The sequence below is a fragment of the Thermobia domestica genome, chromosome 5 (assembly GCF_964235325.1).
Source record: "Thermobia domestica chromosome 5, izTheDome1.hap1.1, whole genome shotgun sequence".
Lineage (NCBI taxonomy): Eukaryota > Metazoa > Arthropoda > Insecta > Zygentoma > Lepismatidae > Thermobia > Thermobia domestica.
The window spans coordinates 203,138,090-203,159,275 of NC_137458.1; the positions used below are offsets into that span (position 1 = coordinate 203,138,090).

General features: G+C 35.8%; 2 protein-coding genes across 2 annotated transcripts; both read left to right on the top strand.

The window, feature by feature from the left end:
- The first annotated feature begins 9,269 nt into the window (after positions 1–9,269).
- LOC145685367 (zinc finger MYM-type protein 1-like) lies at positions 9,270–9,764 on the top strand. The gene has a single exon (XM_081757754.1). The coding sequence runs from the start codon at positions 9,270–9,272 to the stop codon at positions 9,762–9,764; it is 495 nt and encodes a 164-aa protein (XP_081613880.1).
- Positions 9,765–9,886: 122 nt separating this feature from the next.
- Positions 9,887–10,912, top strand: LOC145685368 (52 kDa repressor of the inhibitor of the protein kinase-like). Its single transcript, XM_081757755.1, has one exon. The coding sequence runs from the start codon at positions 9,887–9,889 to the stop codon at positions 10,910–10,912; it is 1,026 nt and encodes a 341-aa protein (XP_081613881.1).
- The last annotated feature ends 10,274 nt before the right edge of the window (positions 10,913–21,186 follow it).

The following is a 21,186-nucleotide window of genomic DNA, read 5'->3' on the forward strand; positions in this document are numbered from 1 at the left end:
CTACTAGAAGAACTTAGAGTTATTTCCTATGTTTGTTCAGTGTTGAGTGTGGGACAATGTTCCAGACGAAGAGGGTCATGGATTCAATTGTGTTCTATTTACGTTGTACCAGAATGTGACCCATGTCTACAAGAATATATTACAGTTATTCTCCTTTGTTTCCAGTGTGGGACAGTGTTCCAGCAGAGGTGGGGCATGGATACAATGGTGTTCTTTTTACGTTGCACTACAATACGAACCAAGTGTAATAGCAAAATGTACAACGTTATTTTCCTATTTTGAGCACATGGGACGGTGTCCCAGCAGTAGTGGGACATGTTGTCATTTGTCCATTAGCTACATGTCGATATCAACAAACACATTGGCCACATTTCAATATCGATCATGCGATCCCACTACCCACATTCCTTTAGTTTGCCCAATTTCTTTGTGAGTTCCCTTGCACAATTCCAATTTGGCCTCAGTTGTTGTTGCATCGTTATTGGTATGCAACGGTACACATCATATTGCACCGGTTTGAAGGAATATTATTGGTGAATTGGTAATGGCTTTCATGTTCTTGATACTATCCCTTACATATCCGACCTTTGATCTCACGTTTGCTGAGTATGAGTGTATTTCTAATTGCTGATGTTGTGGAGGGACACAGAGTGAACTCATCATCATTTTTTATGTATATCTCCGCATGCAGAAACACACAAATTTCGTTCAGAAATGAACTACTAACCAATTACACTAGTTACATTGTTAGTACTGGAAATGAGTCGAAAATGTGACCTCTGTAAGTAAAATGAAATAACAAAACCTTGAATCGAAAGTTTCAACACTATTTCAACTTTCAATATATATCTTTGGAACTAATGAAGCACAAACGATTGGGTTTTGTGATCGGCACTCTTCTCCAGTGTTTATTTCAGAATAAATGTTCCGTGGAGCACATTTAGTATTCGGAGGGGCACATATTTTCACACTGTACTATTCTATTTACTATTATATTATAGACGTATTATTTGATCTCCTCCGGACGGACACTCTGAGCTCCGGAGCGCAGTGCTCTACCTCCCCCTCAAAAAAAAAAACATGTCTGGAGGAAGCACTGCCCTTCTCATTGTCAGCTCCTGAAGTGAAGGAGCGGGCTAGCATATTCCTTAAATGAACCAACATTGGGAAGGTGTAAATCAGACGAGGACACTGGAAATAAGGTGGCAACTCGTGTTTCATAATCTTTCTTTCGCACTGATCTGACAGACTCAACCATCGTAGGTCAGGATCCGAAGTTAATAATATTGTGCTAAGCAAGTTTGCTCAAGTGATTCCTTGAATCTGGTGAAACATTTAATGATGGGCTGTTAGTTAATTATGAGTGTCAAGCAAAATAATTATCTCTAGACATATCGGTTACCGCTCAAGAGTTCAATTTCCTGTAAGTGTTTTATTAAATTTTATGCGATCAGAAAAGAATGAATGATAAGTTTATTCATGTTCTTCTCAAGTTAAACACAATAGCATAGTTACAATTAAAGCTTCTCAAAAATCATATATGATATTTAATCCACTTCGATGTGTCATAATTAGTTAAAAGGACGAAAGGCTCCATAGAGAATTTTTATGCTGCCATATACCCCAGGTTATTTTCAGTAACTGGTTTGTATGATTTAGCCTTTAACTTTCGAACCTCCCTCGTTTAAATAGTCACGTAATGCATATGTGTATTAGTAACTCTGATAATTGAATTGATTTCCAGAAGAATTTTAGTTTCATTCAGAAGTTGAGTCCAGTAATAAACGTCCAGTCAACGTAACGAAATAAATGTCATTACTTGGTTAGTCTTTAGTACAAATGAAGACATTGATTATTTGTGCAATTACTGCATAACTTTCTTTTTAATATATATATATATATATATATATATATATATATATATATATATACATGTGTCAATGCAAATGTCGATGTTGAAAAGTTTCTGTGTCAATAATCCTCAAGGACAAACGTATATCGTAGTTCATATACGTTGCCTTTAATGTCTGCTATTACTGTGTAAAATGCATAGTTACTAGTTCTCTTTTCCTGTTCTTGCTGTTTAAGTTGTGGGGCAACAGAGTGCAAAGTGAAGTTTTTTTTAAAGTTGATTTTCGCATTTACTTTTATTATTAGATTTCATTTTAAATCTTGGTCAAGATGCAAACTTTCACTATGTGGATCCTATTAAAAGAGGAGAATAGATAGTTGACTTTTTAATATCATAAGTTCGTAATAAAATTAAATATTTTGCAGTCGAACAAGTTTATAAACATCTTAGAAATAAAAGTTCCTATAATTATAGATTTTGTTGCTTAATCTATTTAATTATAGGCAAGTGTTGTAATTGGATCTCACGCAATATTTCTCATGCTTTTTTTTTTAAAAAAAAAAATCAAAACCACTTTTGTATATATAAAGGAGTTATTAGGGTAAACAGCATTAAATTTGCGTGAAAGGATCATTTCTTAATATTTCGGTCAGGAATATTTTTTTCTCTTATGTTACTAATATATATTTAACTTTTCAGTCATTCCTTAAAAATAAATGAACAAATAACTGTTACCTTTTAATGGTTCAGACAATTAACACAGAACTGTCACTCAAATACTATTATTTCCGAAATAATTATACAGTATGAAGAAGTTACTAGCCTTTATTTCATTTTTAAAATAATAGGAATAAAATATACGGGAACAAAACAACGACTTCAAAATTTCGATGTTGTAGTAATTTATCCTTAGAAGCGACTGTGGATGGAAGTTCCCCATTTTTCTTTTTGTAGATGTTTTATTTGTCTTTATCATATACAATGTTGGTCAAATTACAATATAATAACACTTTGACCTCACATGAAATTACATATTATTGTACAGGGTGATTTTTGTTAAAACGCACGGATTTCATTTGGGTCTTGAATTTCTAACTGAAGTCCGATTTTCATGCGGTTTGTGGCAAATGGTCAAGGAAGGGTGGGAGAGTTACGAAATTATGTTTAGTGGTTTCATCCGGGGTAATATCGACCACACCTCAAGAAAAACAGCCAATATTCGCCGGTATACCTTACAATTGGAATGAAGTGCGATGTGTCATGGAGATTTCAGTTCTCTTCTTTAAATAGCAACCTCGCCAAGGCCAAAGAGAAACAGGAAACTGAGCTGTTGTATTGGAAATTGTGCTGTACAATTCTGTGCTACTGTGTGAGTATGATTAGGACACAGTGAGAGTAGTTGCTCTTTGGAGCAACATTAGTTTATCGTTAAAAGTTTTTGGAGAAGGCAATCTATTTTTGCTACGCAAAGGGCATTTAGAAACAAATTTTCCCCACGTTTTGCCCCAGAGAGAAACATAATATGGTCGCTAGTGAATAAATTTGGAACAAACAGGATTGCTTCTGAGTGAGACAGGGAAGCATCGGATCCCGCGAGCGAATGTTGCGGAAGATATCAGTTATCGACTCCTTAGGTCGCCCAAGAAATCTTTCCGTCGTTTGTTGCGGCAAACGGGCTATAGCTATTCAACATGTAATTTATGGGTGTTACCACTAACAATTTGTATTCTGCAGTTTCGCTTCAAAAATCCAAAACCTCATTCCAATTGTAAGGTACACTTGCGAATATTTGCTGTTTTTCTTGAGGCGTGGTCGATATCATAGTCGAGACGTTCTATTGGTCCCCAACCGACCCTAACCGCCCTCATAAATAACACTCCAAATAAGCCATAAACGGCACGTGTTCCGTGTCGAAGTAATACGTTGTTGCCATCGCTAAACTTTTATTATCGATGGATATAATAATAATAATAATAATAATAATAATAATAATAATAATAATAATAATAATAATAATAATAATAATAATAATAATAATAATAATAATACACAACAATCATTAAAGGAATTCAGTATAATAATATGGACAAGGGCGGTCAAGGACGGATTTCTGGGAGGGGCAAAGAAAGATTGTATTTTTTTCTCATCAGGCATTTGCGGCACTGCTTTGCGGGTAGGGGAGGACAGGGGCGAACTACTTAACATGTTTGGTTCGTACAAGCGTTATCGTTATGGAAATTACATAATATTAACAATATGCTATATTTAAGAGTAATATAAGCATATATCATGAAACTAATGATTAATTTATTTTTTCTCTTCATTACAACGAATTCAAATTAAAGAATCGGGAAGTATTAGGCTATACTTAAAGGTATGCGGAAAGGCAATGAGGAAACTAGTTGTGTTTATTAACAAATATGCGTTTATAAAGGCTGTTTGAGAATTTACAATTTTGATTAAAGTTTTTTTTTATGAATTTTTAAAAGTTTATGATTTTGTTGTTAATAAATGCAATTTAATAAAATAATAGAAATTAGCGAATTAAGTTAAAAGTTTACACAATTATTTTATGGTCACTTTATATTTAATACACAGTTACTTTACAATACAAAGGGCACTCAATAAAATTTGTACAGATGATCATAATACTGTTATTAGTTGCAATGTGATGATGAAATTTTAGTTGTACATACTTTGATCCTTTGGCTAGAAAATCGTGTCACTCAATGTAGACTCTATCTTTTGTGACGTATCTCGTCCAACGTTCTTTCCGTGCCTTGGACGCACTGGGTATAATTCATGTGGCCGACTTTTACACCATTATTTCACAGAAGAAATGTGGACCTTGCCAGTGTCGAATGTTTTTACTCGTAGGTGGACCTTAAGAGCACCGTACAGGAAGAAATTCGAAAAAAAAAAAAAACTGTGTGATGATACCATCAAACAATGTGCAGAGTCACCGCTGAAAGTCTCAAAGAGATAGAGACAAATATCCCCCTGTTTGCCTTCAGTTCCCTTGATAACTGTAGCATCCACCTTGCACAGATTCTTCAGTATTCTAGAGACTGCACTATTGTTACGACGCTACCCAACGGTACATCAGTCTTTTCTGCAAGCTGTCCTGTTGTTACACATCTGTTCTGTTCTTCTGGATGATTTCGTGGGTGCTTGTTTGTTCACATCACTCACTGTACTATGGTCTACCATATCTTGGTTTGTCCAGAAGAGTGAAATTACCATCTTTAAACTGCTGGAATGAACGTTGGATACTAGTGTGGTCCAATGTATGATCCCCATAAACCAGAAGCAATTTCCTATGAATTGATGTGGCTGATTTATCATCAGTTTTGAACAGGAATTCCATTACCGGTTGTTCTTGGGTCCTGATGTCTTTTTCAGTGTCCATTGTGGTTTACTAACGAACAATAGGATTACTGTTTTGAATCCAAAGGATCAAAGCAGTATGTTCACCTAAAATGTTATCATCATATTGGAACTAATAAAAATATAATACCCATCTGTGCAAAACTTATTGCACTCGCTTTCTATATACGTCATAGTAAAAATATCTGTGCATTCGGTAAATATATAGCTGCGCATGGTAAATGTATCTGTGCATTTTTATGCCTATGAGAATAAGAGGCCAAAATACGATTTTTCACAAAATCTACTTCAGCGTAACTATTTAAATTGGTCACAGAGAGCCCAAACAATTTGAAATATTCATGAAAGTGAGGGTTAAATTAAGGCAATGTTAGTAAACACTCAATGGAATGTTGATTCCGAAACTTCTGTTGTGATGCCTAATCCTCGAAGGATAATGAATATCACTAACATCGTTCGTTAAGAATTGAAGATGATATCCGAAACGACACAAGAGGTTGCAGAGAAACCAAGTGACTGATCATTCGACTGAAACATGGCATCTCGAGAAATTAGAAAAGGTGAAAAGACGGACAAATTCACCGAGAACCTAAGAAATCGAAGGTTTGAATCTGCTCTACACCGCTGCTACTTCTACACCACGGAAGCGATCCATTTTCTAACATATTCACACAGACAGGAAAAGTAAATCTTGTACGGAAACCGATATATTCTATCAATGTTTGGATCAAGTCATATATGATTACTAGAACTTCATGTAAGGTTACCATATTTTCAAACATGAAAAAGAGGAGAATTATAAACAAATATTTTTTATATTTTCCTGCAACCTATTTTTTAACTGTCTTAGATTATGTGTAAATTATTTCGCATTTTGATACCTCAAACCGTTCCGGAGATATGATAAAAATTGCTGAAGTTTGCAGCACTGCTTAAATCATGTAATTGTGAGAACTTGTTGTAATTACATTTACTAAAAGCTATTGCTGTAATGCTATAAAAGAGAAGAAACACAACAATCATTTTAAATATTTTTCACAAATATACCATTTTCAACAGCGTGATTTGAGCAGTGTTGCAAATTTCAGCAATGTTTATCATATCTCCGGAACAGTCTGAGATATCGAAGTGCTGTAAACGGTAAAATAATTTATACGATCATTACAAACAATACAAGTAACTAGATACGATACTTATCTATGCGTTTTTAGAAACAAAGCATTTAAAAAAATCAAATTTTCAAGCCCTAGAAACTTTGTTCCTATTCATTCGAAACAATTCATTCCATGACCATGGTATCCTACGCCAAGGTACTTCCGATGTTTATTATCATGCATCTCCATTGTGCTGTATATGTGTTAGAGGCTTCTACAGTTTGGATATTTGTGATACTATAACATCCTTAGTTTCCAACACTAAATAATAAATGTGACATTTTATGTTTTGTTTGAAATGTTGATTTGAAATATGCAATAATCTGCGGTAGTGCCATTTGAAAAAAAATATAACTTTATATTCGGTTGGCAACACTGTTCGTCCGGTGATGTTACAAAATACCTAAAACATTGTCCCCCTCCTTATAGTTTGTTGATGCAAAATTTTGCTTCTCTGCCTTTTACGATTTCTGAGATATTTACTACTATCATATAAGTGGACCGACCCTGCATATATAGTCATAGACATATTTCGTAGGTAAATAGAATGTTAGTGTCCTAGCTTTAGTTTCGGTATGTAACTAAATTACTGGGATAACGAAAAGGTTGAAAAATTAAATAAATTCAAAAGAAGAACTGACTTCAAAAACGCATTTAAAAACCTGAAAATAATTTTAAAAAATAATATTAACCAACTTCAACAAAATCGCTGAAGAATATAAAATAATAAATGTGCTAAAAAGCAGAAAATAATAATAACAACTTACAAGCAGAAAATAATTCATTACTATCTTGTATATTATAAAATTGAAAGTGACTATGTTTGTGATTCTTAATATCTTGAACCACCCAACCGATCTTGATCAAATTTTCAATATAGATGCGGTTCGGGCCTGGGAGTGTTTTAATCATTTAACTTTGACGGTGTAACGTAGGGGAGGGGGAGGGGGAGATAGATGTAAAAAAATAAAAATGAAAGTGACTGTCTTTGGGACTTCATTACTCTTGAACCACCCGACCGATCTCGATCAAATTTTCAACATAGATGAGGTTCGGTCCTGGGATGGTATTTCTATATTCACTTTGACGATAGAACTTAGGGCAGGGAGGAGTTAAAAATAAATAAAACATAATAACTCTTGAACCAAACGATCAAAATCGATCAAATTTTTAACATAAATGAAGTTCGGACCTGACACGGGAGGGTCCCACAAGTTGTCGCCGAAATCTGATTGCCACATAGCACATCTGATAGAAACAGTGGCGGATTACTAAATAGGCCCACTAGGCACGTGCCTAGGGGCGGCAACTCTTGGGGGCGGCAAATCTTTTCTCCAGAATATAGAAAAATCTTACGTACATAGTAACAATTTAGACCTTTGAAACCAATGTTTCAAATCAATGGTTTGCAACACTTTCGCTTCATAGGAAAGAAACCTTGGCGTATCGTATATATTATCATATGTGTTATCGAGAAATGTTTTGTCTGCTCTACCTCCTTCAGATTCGGATTGAGGCGTCAATCACTTTGTTTTTTTAATACGTGCTGGACTTTTATCGCTTACAATGACAATAATGCAAGCCACCCACCCAACCTTGCTGGTTTGTTTTTGTAAATAAACCGTCGTCTCTCACCATCCTTGCGAAACCCATGGCCAAGGAACAAAGAAGACTGATTGTTTGAAACTGGCATAGTCGTCGCATTGCCTGTATAATGTCAGTCTTAAAAAAAAAGGAAAAGAAAAGAAAGAAAGAAAAAGAAAAAAGAAATAAAACACAGTTGGTCATTTTTGAGATTGCTGTTGAGTCAGTGCATCTTTCGCATGTGCCGCAAAAGTGGTTGTTTTTGAACGGTGTTATTAATCTCGGAGCTACTGTTATAAGCAGACGAGTAGTTGTGCTTTGCAATAAACAATTAAGCAGATATCTAATTCGATGCAACTAGTTTTTGTCTTACTGTATTTTCTAGTGCATTCAGTTGGTTGCTAGTGCGTTTGCGATTTGTTTTTTTTTTTTTTTTTTTTTTAATCCAGCAGCATGAAGCGAACAAAATTAAGTGGGGCGGCTTATCGTAAACTTGCAAACGAAAAGCGTGAAACAGAAGCAACCTTACAGAAAAAGCTTGGTACAGTGGATTCATTTTTTAGGCGAAAGGAACAAGTGATTTCCGAAAGCAGTTCAGTAACTGAAGTGGAAGCGGTTACATCGGGTGAACTCTGTGAAACGAAAAATGTTGACAATATTGTGGGTTTAGTGGAGGAAGAAAGTGCAGTTAAAGTAGTGTCTCCTCAGTTCATAGGAGTTAGTGATTGTGACAATGAGAGTGCAAATTTCGTTAGTGACGATCCTGCCGAGTGGTGTCTGAGTGAGTCTACAATTGACATTCTTCTAAGACGTGGAATTAATCAGAATACTGAAAACAACTTTTCTAAATCGCAAAGATTCTTAGCAGGTAAGACTAGATTTTTAAATAAGAGTGCTTTCTTTCGTAAACTTGTAAATGGCGAATCGATTTTGCGGAATTATTTGGTATATTCTTGTAGCACTGGCGCCGTTTATTGTGCATCATGTAGGTTGTTCAAAGGCAAGACAAAGATCGCAACTCACGGCATTTCAGACTGGAAAAACATTTCAAATATTCTAGCATCACATGAAAATTCTGAAGAACACAAAAACTGTGAGTTGCACTCTTAACAAGGCAGAAATCTGTTGGGACCTTGGAGAACCATTTTCAATCACATATTCAGACAGAACATACGTACTGGGTCAATGTCTTAAGAAGAGTTTTTTCTGTCGTAAAGAAGTTATCAAGTCGCGGGCTCCCCTTACGTGGTCACGAAGAAAAATTCAATTCTCTGCACAACGGGCAATACATGATGTCTTTAGAGCTTATTGCCGAGTTTGATCCATTTCTTGCGGAACACATTGAACGGTATGGAAATCCGGGGAAAGGTCATACAAGCTACTTGTCTTCTACAATTTGTGATGAAGTTATTGAACTACTTGCTGATAGAGTGAGAAAGGAAATTATTAATGACATAAAACAAAGCAAATATTTCTCCATAATAGTTGATTCAACTCCAGATATTTCGCATACTGATCAGTTAGCTTTTGTGTTAAGATATGTGAATGAAGAGGGTAAACCTGTTGAAAGGTTTCTTTCGTTTCTGTCAAATCCAGGACACAAGTCTGAAAATCTAGCCGAAGCTGTAATAGATATTTTGACCAGACATTCTATTGACCTTTCTAATTACAGAGGTCAATCGTACGACAATGCCAGCAATATGTCGGGGGCATATACAGGTTTACAGGCTCGAATTAAAGAAATAAATTCTAAAGCGTATATGTGCCCTGCGCAGCTCATTCTTTGAATTTGGTCGGAAGTAGTGCAGCAAGCAGTTGTAGGGAAGCATGTGCTTTTTTCACTATGCTTCAAAATATTTACAATTTTTTTTCCAGTTCAACAAAACGCTGGAACTTACTTGCTTCTTTCATGTATCCAGGAACGAAAACACTAAAATCTTTATCACAGACACGTTGGTCAGCACGAGAAGAGGCTTGTACATGTATATATGAAAACTGGGATAGTCTAATTCAGACCCTTACTCATGTAAGTGATGATCCTTTTGAGAAACCTCTAGTTCGAAATGAGGCCTTATCCCTCTTGAATCAACTAAACAGGCTGGAAACAGCTTTCATGATCACATTTTGGAATGATATACTGCAGAGATTCCAGAGTGTCACCGTGAAATTACAAAGTGTCAACATAGATTTAACAATAGTACATGATTTGTTTGAATCACTTGTGAACTTTATAACTTCTCTTCGTGACATGTTCGACTCTTATGAGCAAAAATCCATGGAAAAAACTGATATGGATTACGAGAGTAGTTATAAAAGATTTAGAAAACGTAACATTCAAGCCGATGAACTAAGAGACGGTGAGGTTGTTCTAACAGGAAGAGAAAAATTTAAAGTTGAAGTGTTTCTTCCTATTCTTGATAAATTGCACGTTGAATTAATTAGAAGGAAGGAAAGCTATAAAATAATGTCTGACAACTTCATGGTTTTTAGTAAATTTCTGCAAAGTTCTTCTTGTGTCATTTCTGAGCGCGCAGCCAACCTTCAGGCTGCATATGAAACCGATCTAGAATCAACATTTCCAAATGAATGCGTGCATTTTGCGGGACTTCTGAAAACCAGAGGAATCTGTGACTCACCAGCAGAAATGTTAGCGTTTATACGGAAAGAAAAGTTGCAATCTGTGTTTCCAAATGTAGAGATTGCGTTAAGAATATTTTTGTGTACTGCTGTAACAAACTGTTCAGCTGAACGTTCGTTTTCGGCTCTAAAAAGACTGAAGACTTATCTCCGTTCAACTATGTGTAATAAAAGACTGAACGAGTTATCTATTCTCCACATTGAAGCAGACATCTTGGCTGATGGACACATCAACTTTGAAGAACTTATACATGAGTTTGCAGCAACCAAAGTGAGGCGGAAGCAGCTTCATTTATGACTGGTGAGTGGTGAATTTAATTTCTCAATACATTACATAATTTTAGGTATAGTATACATAAAATGAATTGTCTGTACTAGGCCTATTGCTTTTATTATTGATTTTTATCCTTCGCTGTTTATTTCAATATATTAACTAATTTTATAATAGACTTAAAATACTGCAAATACTATTTTTCTTTTGAGAAGGGCGCACACTAAGTTTGTGCCTAGGGCGCCGACAAAGCTTAATCCGCCACTGGATAGAAATGAAAGGAAATCTTTAAGTTTTACGTCCCACGGTTATGCCGGTTAGGCTAAAGGAGACGGTGATTATGAGAGATGAGTGAAATGGTGGAATGAAGAAAGTGGGAGGAAATGGGAGAACCCCGAGAAAACCCACGAGCACGGTGCTTGTCCACCACAAAGTTCACTTAGCGGAGGCTGGGATCGAACCCGGGACCTCAAGCACCAGAGGTGAACGCTCTACCGCTGAGCCACCGCGCCCCCCGCACATCTGATAGAGCATCATGGAAAATGAAAATCAACAAGATTTAAGGTGCTATGGACCAGAATGATAGGAGCTACGGGGCTTCAAAATTTAAATATCCCAAAATTTATTTATTTATTTAGTCTTATTTTACATGGCGAAGTTAAGGCTAATCATGCCTTGTCTCCCACTTGACCATGCAATGATCATGATTAATAATACAATACTAATAATAAAATATGTATAAAATATATAAAACACTCCCAATCATACACACACACACACGCATCACATCACATGCACACATGGATTATAACAAATAACCACATAATATAGTCACATTCATTTAGTGAACAAAAAGAACAAATAAAAAGTAGGAACAATAAAAATCAGCATTTGTTCAGATGTTAGTAAGCCTTGATAGACTTATGGAGAGTCTGTTCAACCGACTTCTTAAATAGATTGATTGTCTGTGATTGCCTTGTGTTGGATGGGAGGTCATTCCATGCACGGATAGTGGATGCAAAGAACGCATCCGAGTAGAATTTTGACGAATGTAGGGGAAGAGAAAGGAGTTTATTTACACCTGACCTTGTATTGTGATCGTAGTGAGCATTTAGTGGTTGCAAACGTTGAAATAAGTAGGAAGGTTGTTCAAACCGCAAAGCCTTAAAGAGAAGTGTGAGTCGATGCAAATAACGTCTATCGGCAAGTTTCAAAAGGCCCAGCTTTCTGTAGTATAGAGTTAAATAATTTGATCGTTTGAAATTATAAGCAAACCGTATACAGGCATTTTGGATACGTTGCAAACGATACGCTAATTATTCATTTACGTCTGAGAGAGCTACATCACAATATTCAAGGTGAGGAAATATTAGAGATTTTACAAGTAGTACTTACTTTACTTTGTTTCAGTGGGTAGAATTTTCTTTAGTCTAGTGAGTGAATACAAAGACCAGAACGCTTTCTTACATACAGCGTTAAAGTGAGGTTTCCACTCAAGAAATTTATCTATTATTACCCCGAGATTTGTAACAGTTTCAGAAAATGTAATAATTGTCCCATTTATCTGTACTGTTGGTATATTCGATCGGTGCATTTATATGATTCGTTTAGAGGAGACGCAAATGCACTTCGATTTAAGTGGATTTATAATTAATCCATTTTCTTTCGACCACAAGTAAACGCGATGCAAATCGTCATTCATTTGTTAAATTGAATTGTCCAAGTTTTCACGTAGACCTGAAATATAGATTTGAAAATCATTTGCGTATAGGTGATACTTACAGTATTGTAAGACAGAAGGAAGGTCGTTAATGTATAGACAGAATAGGAGAGGACCAAGGACGCTTCCTTGAGGGACACCGTGAGTGAGATTCCGTAGTGCAGAAGAAGTATCGGCTACGGTTACAAATTGCTTCCGTCCCTGTAGATAATTTTTAACCCATTTTACACCACCTTTGGAGAAGTTAAATTTCGTCGCCAATTTATGGAAGAGAATCTAATGTATAATTGATTGAAAAGCTTTAGAGAAATCTAGTAGAGCAAGAACAGTTACTAGCTTTCTATCCATTGCTAGCCTAATTTCTTCAGTAACATAAGTAACAGCTGTAGCAGTACTGTGGTACTTTCTGAAGTCTGATTGAAACGGATAAAAAAATGTATTTCATTAGATGGGTTCGAATTTGATCACTAACAATGTATTCTAATTCCTTTGAAAGAGCAGGTAAAATACTAATTGCCCGAAAATCATTAATACTTGTGACATTACGTGTTTTAGGGAAACGCTAGGACTTCAGCTGTTTTCCAAGCAGATGGAAAAGTGCCGCTCATAAGAGAACGGTTGAAAATATTAGTGATGGGATTTAGTATAAAAGGCAAAAAAAATTTTAATAAATTTAATACTAATTTGGTCAGCTCCAGTAGCATTTGATTTTATTCTATTGATGGCCTTCATGACTGTTCAAAGGAAAAAAAGTTTTCAGTACATTCTGGACTCTCATCATATGTAATTTTAGAATCTGCATTACTTAAAAATTTAATGTCACAAAAATTGTTATTAAGATCATCTGCAGAAAATTTATTGTTAGCCATATTTTGTTTCCTACTGCTCTTGATCCCTAATATATTCAACTTTTTCCCCAAAATTTTTGAGTTACCATTGGTGTTCGCTAGGTTCGAGGCAAATTCCGTTTTGGCTTTCCTAATTAAGTGTGTACATCTATTTCGTAAGATTTTGTATTTTTTAAAACAGTCATCAGCTTGTACTGGATTATCTTTGCGAGATTTCGTGTATTGTCTATAACAGGAATCGCGTTTAGCCATTAAATTTAGAATTTCTTTAGTTATCCACGGGGAAGAAGGTCGCGATACTTTGCGTTTAATGAGTGGACCATGCTTATCAAGTACTGTTAATATCGCGGTATTAAAGAAATTAAGTTGTTCGTCTATAGACGAAGAGTTGTAGATTACCTGCCAAGGAATATTTGGCGCATCAAAGAAAAGAGCAGCTTCATTTATATTATTCAAGTTTCTGTACGAAATAAGTTTAGACTATCTCTTCGGAGTATGTATAAAGTAGCAGGCGAACACTAGATCGTGGTAAGATATACTTGGAATTGGTAATTGTCCATAGTGAACAATTTTTTACGGATTATTAGGTAAGATGAGATCGAGTAGTGAATGTGATGTGGCAGTATGGAAAGTAGGCTTTAGAGCACACATTGTCAGGTTAAGGCCAGATAAAACATCACGAAATGTTTCACTTTCACTATTCGACTTCAGCATGTTAAAATTAAAATCACTGAGAACTAAACAATTTTCATAAAAGGGCAAGTATTGCACTATTTCATCTGCGAAATTTTTAAAATTTGCTTTTGGCGGTCTGTATACCGAACAGATTAGAACTTTTTTATTCCAGAAACTATATTCAATGATAATGTACTCTGTACAGAAGCTATATTCGTGTGGTGACATAGCCAGAATTTTCGTATCCACGTTTCGGATACCAAAATCAAGTACAGATTTTGAGGGAGAACAATAGTTTGAAATTCATCGAAAGAGCTTAGAAGGGACTGTGCGTTGAGGTTGTCCCCGCTCCTGGTTTACCAAGTTCTGTTTGCAGTAAATGTGCCGTCGGGGGCGAAGGAAGATGAAGGGGCGGGGAGAGAGAGGGTGGAAAGTGATCTTCAGTCCCGTTAAAGGAGGAGTAGGTGCGGAATATTTTTGTGGAAGTTGAAGTCGGTGTTGCTAACCCTGGCAGTTTTTCTATTTGAGGCATGCTAAAATTTAAGTACTGTTAACAGTAAGTAAAAAGGAAATACATATATAAAAAAAACTTATAATGTAGGCTACGTAAGAATGAAGAAACATATAAAAGAGACTTACCAAGAACTGAGTAACAAAAAATGCTGATTTCCGAACACTAGTTACAGATGAGAATGCTTCTATTAGAAAAGTTACACACACACGAAACACACCCATCACGCACAAGGAAATTACAAACATTAACACAACACAAGAAATAATACACTGTACTCTTCACATATATTCCAAACGTACAAGTCTCGCTCACTAGAAGGCGTAGTTCAAGTTCCGTACCCCCTTTCACTGATAAGGTTAAGCAGCTTCCGTTCAGAGGTGACATAATACTTCTGGTTCTCCAGAACAATGAAAATGTTGCCATCTGATGTCCAAGTATTGCGGATACTAAAGGCTTGCCTAGCTTGGTGAAGTAAGGCCAGTCGTTTCGTAGTAACAGATTCGGTGATAAGAAATTTGCTGCCTTTCAATTTATTTTTGGCTTTCCACACCACTTCCCTGTAACGATGTGACACGAATTTCACAATTACAGGCCTGTGTCCTTCAATCACCACATCTGCAACAGTTCTGGTCCAGCGTTTTATTCCTAGACGATATGTGTTAGATGTTGCAAATATAATGTTTAGTTTTGTGTCTGGCAACAGTGGAGTTTTTTGTGTGTGTTCGCTAGAAGAAGAAGAAGAGAGACAGACTGCCTCGTGCAAAGAGATGTGTGGATTGGTTGGCAAGATGGCGTAGAATGTTGTACACAATAGAGCGTCATGCTCTTTAATTATTTCAATTTAATTATTAACAACAATTCCCATTTTGGGCATAATATAGTGCATTACAATTTTTATAGTGTTTTACATAATTTTTTGTATGTTCTACGCTTCTGCCTTCCTTTTTCAATAACAAACTAGTGTGGAAACAGAACTATTTGAAACAGGCCAATTCGTCCATTTTGGAACGGGCCATCTTTTTACAATTATAATAACAACAAGAAGATTTAAAACAATTTTAGTGAAGCAGTCAACTTGGCCTTAGTGCTGTGACTTTAATTTTAAAATCTCCCGCAAGGGAGATGAATAGAATAGAATAGAATAGAGATGTGTGCTAAAATGGTAAAATAATTGAAAACGTTCTTGTTTGTATTATTAATATTTAGATTAAATAAAACCATCAAATAATCAAGTTTCTGTGCATCATACTCCCAATTTTTAACAGGTTATGGGCCCAGACACGAGAGCATTGTAGTAAGTGAAACGTGCAACTAGCGATTGTGACTGTTCTCACTTGAAATTTGTTGAAGTTGGTTGTCGCCGATAATAAAGTACTGTTGTTGTGAAAAAGTATTGTGTCGCTGGGACAATGGAAAGTCAAAAATTAATGTTAAAAGGGCAGTCTAACTGGAGTGTATGGAAGTTTCAGACTACAGTAGTGCTGAAATCTAGAGGGTTGTATGATGCAGTTACAGGAAGAGAACCTAAGCAAGAAGATGGTAAAAGCGCGGCAGTATTTGAAAAAGAACTTAAAGAATTCAAGACAAGGGATAGCAAAGCACAGGAGTTGTTAGTGATGTCTGTAGAAGAGCAAGTGTTGTCACATTTACTAACGTGTAATAGTGCAAGGGATATGTGGGAAAAGCTTCTGTCAGTGTACGAAAAAAAATCTGAAGTGTCTCTTCATCTGCTGCAGCAGCAATTTTTCAATCTTAAATTTGACGGTGAAAGTGTAGCTGACTTTATTTCAAAGATCCAGGACATTTGTTCTAGGCTAAAATCTATGGGTGAAAACGTTTCAGATAATATGCAGACTACGAAGATACTAATGTCTCTGCCGGAGGAGTACAAATTTCTAGCTACTGCGTGGGAGTCGGTACCAGCAGAGAAACAGTCTGTGAATGAACTCATTTCAAGATTAATGGTGGAAGAAGAAAGGTTGAAGAATTCAAGATCTATAGATTGCAGTGAGGAAACTGGAACTCGTGCTTTTGCAGCCAAGGCTGGATACGAAAAAAAAATCACCGGTACCAGAGAGAAAGTCAGAGATAGTGATTCAGCAACCGGTAGTACTTCAAGAAGTGCAAGGTCAAATATAAAGTGTTTTTTGTGTGGTGGTGCCCATTTTAAGCGTCATTGTTCACTGAAGCAAAGTGAAATGGATAAACCCGTGTGTAATTTTTGCAAAAAACCTGGTCACATATTTAAAAATTGCTTTGTAAGGTTGGGAAAAGAGAAGGCAGGTCGCAAAAACAAAACGTCATCAAATGCATTCGTGTCCGCTTATGTCAGTGGAGAAGTAAACAGTGCAGATTGGTTTGTAGATAGTGGTGCAACAGAGCACATGTGTTGTAAGAAAGAAATGTTTGCCACTTACAAAAGTTTAGATGTACAAAGGTCAGTCAAAATTGGTGATGGATCATAAATATATGCGTTGGGTGTTGGTACAGTGAAAGTAAAAGCTTTTGACGGTATACAATGGGTAGATTCAGTAATTGAAAATGTTTTGTATGTACCAGCTCTTAAACTGAATTTATTTTCAGTGTGTGCAGTGACAGATAAAGGTTACGATCTAGTATCAAACAATAAAGAATGTAAGTTGGAGAAGGATAATGAAGTAAAATGTATAGGCATAAGGAAAGTTATATAAAATGATGTTCAGGGTGGATTGCCAGTTTGAAAATTCTGCGCATGTTAGTGTAGCAGCAACAAAAGTAAAACTAACGTTAAAGGAATGGCATGAAAGATTGGCTCATCAAAATGCGGCACAGGTCCGTAACATTCTTGTGAAGCATGGCATTGATTTTGTAGACGAATTTTTTTTCTGTGAGTCGTGCATGAAGGGTAAGCAACATAGGTTACCTTTTCAAAGTAGCCAAAATAAATCGAAAAGACCTTGTGAGTTAATACATGCAGATTTAGCAGGGCTAATGGAAGTTGAATCTCTTGGGGGCTCAAGATATTTTTTGCTGTTGAAAGATGATGTGTCTCATTACAGAACTGTTTATTTTTTGAAGAACAAAAGTCAGGTACAAGGGCATTTAGAAAATTTTTTGAACAGGGTGGAAAATGAAACAGGGTATAAGGTAAAAACTTTAAGAACTGACAATGGGTTAAAGTTCGTAAATAGCGAAATAAAGAAACTTCTGGAACGTAGAGGAATCACTCATCAAAGAACAGTAAGTTACACGCCAGAACAAAATGGAAAAGCTGAACGTGAATTGCGCACAATCGTAGAGGCAGCAAGAACTGTTCTACAAGCTGAAGATCTGAATAAAGAAATGTGGGCTGAAGCGGTGCATCACGTAACCTACATTTTAAACCATTCAGGTACAAGCGAGGTACAAGGAAAAGTTCCAGTTGAAGTATGGTCAGGTAAGAATGTTTCGAAGGAAGAAATTGAAAATTTTCATGTTTTCGGTTCGAAAGTGTGGGTGCACATTCCCAAACAAAAAAGATTAAAGTGGGATTCTAAAAGCGAATGTGGTATTTTTGTGGGCTACGATTTGAACAGTAAAGGGTACAGAATTTTTTATCCTGGAAGTAAGAAAATCGATGTGGCTCGGGATGTTGTTTTTCAGCCGAACCAGGAAGTAAGTCAACACAAACCAAAATCCAGTAAAAATAACAATTCTCACATCCTAACCGAAACAGAAGATTCGGAAGCTCTAGAAGAAAGTCAACAGGGTCAAGAATGGGAAGAATCATCGGTACTGCAACCAGTAAGTGAGAATGAAGCCCAGCTTCCTCAGCTCAGAAAAAGGGACAAAATTAAGGCTCCAACTTGGCTTAAGGACTACGAAACAGTTTTTCTTTGTGAAACAGATGAACCTACAACGGTTGAAGAGGCCATGCGGAGCAAAGAAGCAAATGCATGGAAAAAGGCAATGCAGGAGGAACTGAAAACACTTGAAGACAATAGTACATGGACAGTAGTTGAAAAACCTGAAGAAGGTGACATTGTGGATTCCAGGTGGGTATTTAAGAAAAAGAGAGATGAAAATGGACATGTAACATACAAAGCAAGATTGGTAGCAAGAGGGTTTCAACAGAAGAGTGAAAGTGATTCAGCAGACATTTATGCACCGGTTGTTAAATTAAGTACTGTAAGAATTTTATTAGCTGTAGCTAACAAGTTAAGGTTACCAGTTTTTCAAATGGACGTTAAAGGAGCTTTCTTAAATGGTGAAATGAAGGAAGAAATTTTTATGATACCACCAAAAGGGTTTGAATGTAAACAAAATCATGTATTGAAGTTGAACAAGTCCATATATGGTTTGAAAAAATCTCCTCGAATATGGAATGATACATTCAGTAGTTTCTTGGTGAAACAGGGTTTTGTTAGGTCCAAAAATAATTATTGTTTGTATGTCAAACGAACGAGTATATTTGTTAGTTTTTGTTGATGATGTACTTATATTAGGGACTGAAGAAAATCTTGTTAGGGAGTTAAAAGAGAAGTTGACAAAAAATTTTCAAATGAAAGATCTGGGAAGGGCGTCCAATTACTTAGGGATAAACATCCATCAAGATTTAGAACAAGGTGTTACAACCTTAAACCAAACAACCTATTTGGAAAATGTACTGAAACGATTCAATATGGAAAATTGCAAGCCAGTAAGTACACCAATGGAACCTAATTTTGTCATAAAAGCAAGCGAAAAATCAGAAAGTCAAGAGTTGGAAAATAAATGCAGACAAATTATAGGTAGTTTGATGTATGCAATGGTAGCTACTAGGCCAGATTTAAGTATACCTTTAAGCATTTTAAGTAGATATCAAAATTGTGCGAATAAAGAGTTGCTAAATGCTTTGAAAAGAGTTTTGCGATATGTGAAAGGTACTTTGAACTTGAATCTTGTATTTTGCGCTGAGAAAGAATCACATGTTGTACAAGGTTTTGTTGATGCTGATTGGGGAGGTGATCTAAATGATCGAAAATCAACCAGTGGTTACATGTTTCAAATATTTGGAAGTACAGTAGTTTGGTGTAGTAGAAAACAAAATTGTGTTACAATGTCATCAACAGAAGCTGAGTATATAGCATTAGCCGAAGCAACAGCAGAGGCAACTTGGATTTATAATTTGTTACAGGATTTAAAACTGCCTGATATTTTTTATAAAGAAGTCCTTTTACTCGAAGATAATCAGGGAGCAATAAAAGCAGCTAAAACTTTTGAAACAAGTAAAAGATTAAAGCACGTAGACATAAAGTACCATTATGTAAGAGACGAAGTAGAAAAGGGTAAAGTTAAAATTGAGTACGTTAGTTCTGAGAATCAGATTGCTGATGGTTTAACTAAGCCTTTGAATAAAACAAAATTTGAAAAATTTAAGTCTGGGTTAAAGCTTTCAGCTGCTTCAGATGAGTAAATGTACTGTGTATAACATGTAGGTTGTTCATTTATCTAGTAGACTTTTATTATATATAAAAAAAATATAAAAATAAAATGAAAATTAGTTTCTGTGTTTAAACATTACATTTGAGGAGGGGTGTTAGATCTTGCAAATATAATGTTTAGTTTTGTGTCTGGCAACAGTGGAGTTTTTTGTGTGTGATCGCTAGAAGAAGAAGAAGAGAGACAGACTGCCTCGTGCAAAGAGATGTGTGCTAAAATGGTAAAATAATTGAAAACGTTCTTGTTTGTATTATTACTATTTAGATTAAATAAAACCATCAAATAATCAAGTTTCTGTGCATCATACTCCCAATTTTTAACAATATGATCTGTCCAATTGCTCTATGTTGATATCAATGTCCAATTTACTCTGGTCCAATTTACTTGCTACATTGGTAGGATCTTCGCCAGGCTTCTCAGGAATTCCGTGTAATAGCAGGCAGTTTCTCCAGCTATATTTTTCCATGTTGTCCAGTCAATCATCGTGAGCTACTACTGTCTCGCTTAATTACTCCACTTGAGATTTTAAGTCTTTCACTTATTTTTCCAACTCTTCAAGTTCTTGCAGAATCACAGACACATCACTGTTTTCATTACTTGCAGACGTCGATGATGGCTCTCAGCTGACTGAGTTTGGGCACCTACAAGGCGACTTACTTTATCTTGCATACTGTTAATGGCCTCTTCCATTAACGCACATCTGCTATTTGAGAGAGTTGTTTTCGGACTTGCTTGGCATTTTTCTGTGTGAAGATGACAACACTGAATATATATGAAATAACTGTAAATTTGAATGAGATTAATATCTAAGGTTGCACAATAGAATAGCGCGGAATCGTAAGTGAACTTGAGAGCACCCTTATTCCGGTTAATACCACACTAGAGATTGTTTTGTTAAGAACGTTTATAAGCGGGGAAAGAGAGATTGTAACAGACGAACCACTAAGCGTTGTCTTCTCCGGTCGCCATCTTTGTTCCTTTTTTGAAAAATTATATCATTGAATTATGTATGTTTAAAGTAAATATCTTGGAAACCGTTAAAGCAATCAAAACAAAAGTTGTACAATATAATGAGAACAAAATGTCCTATCGAAAATCACAAACA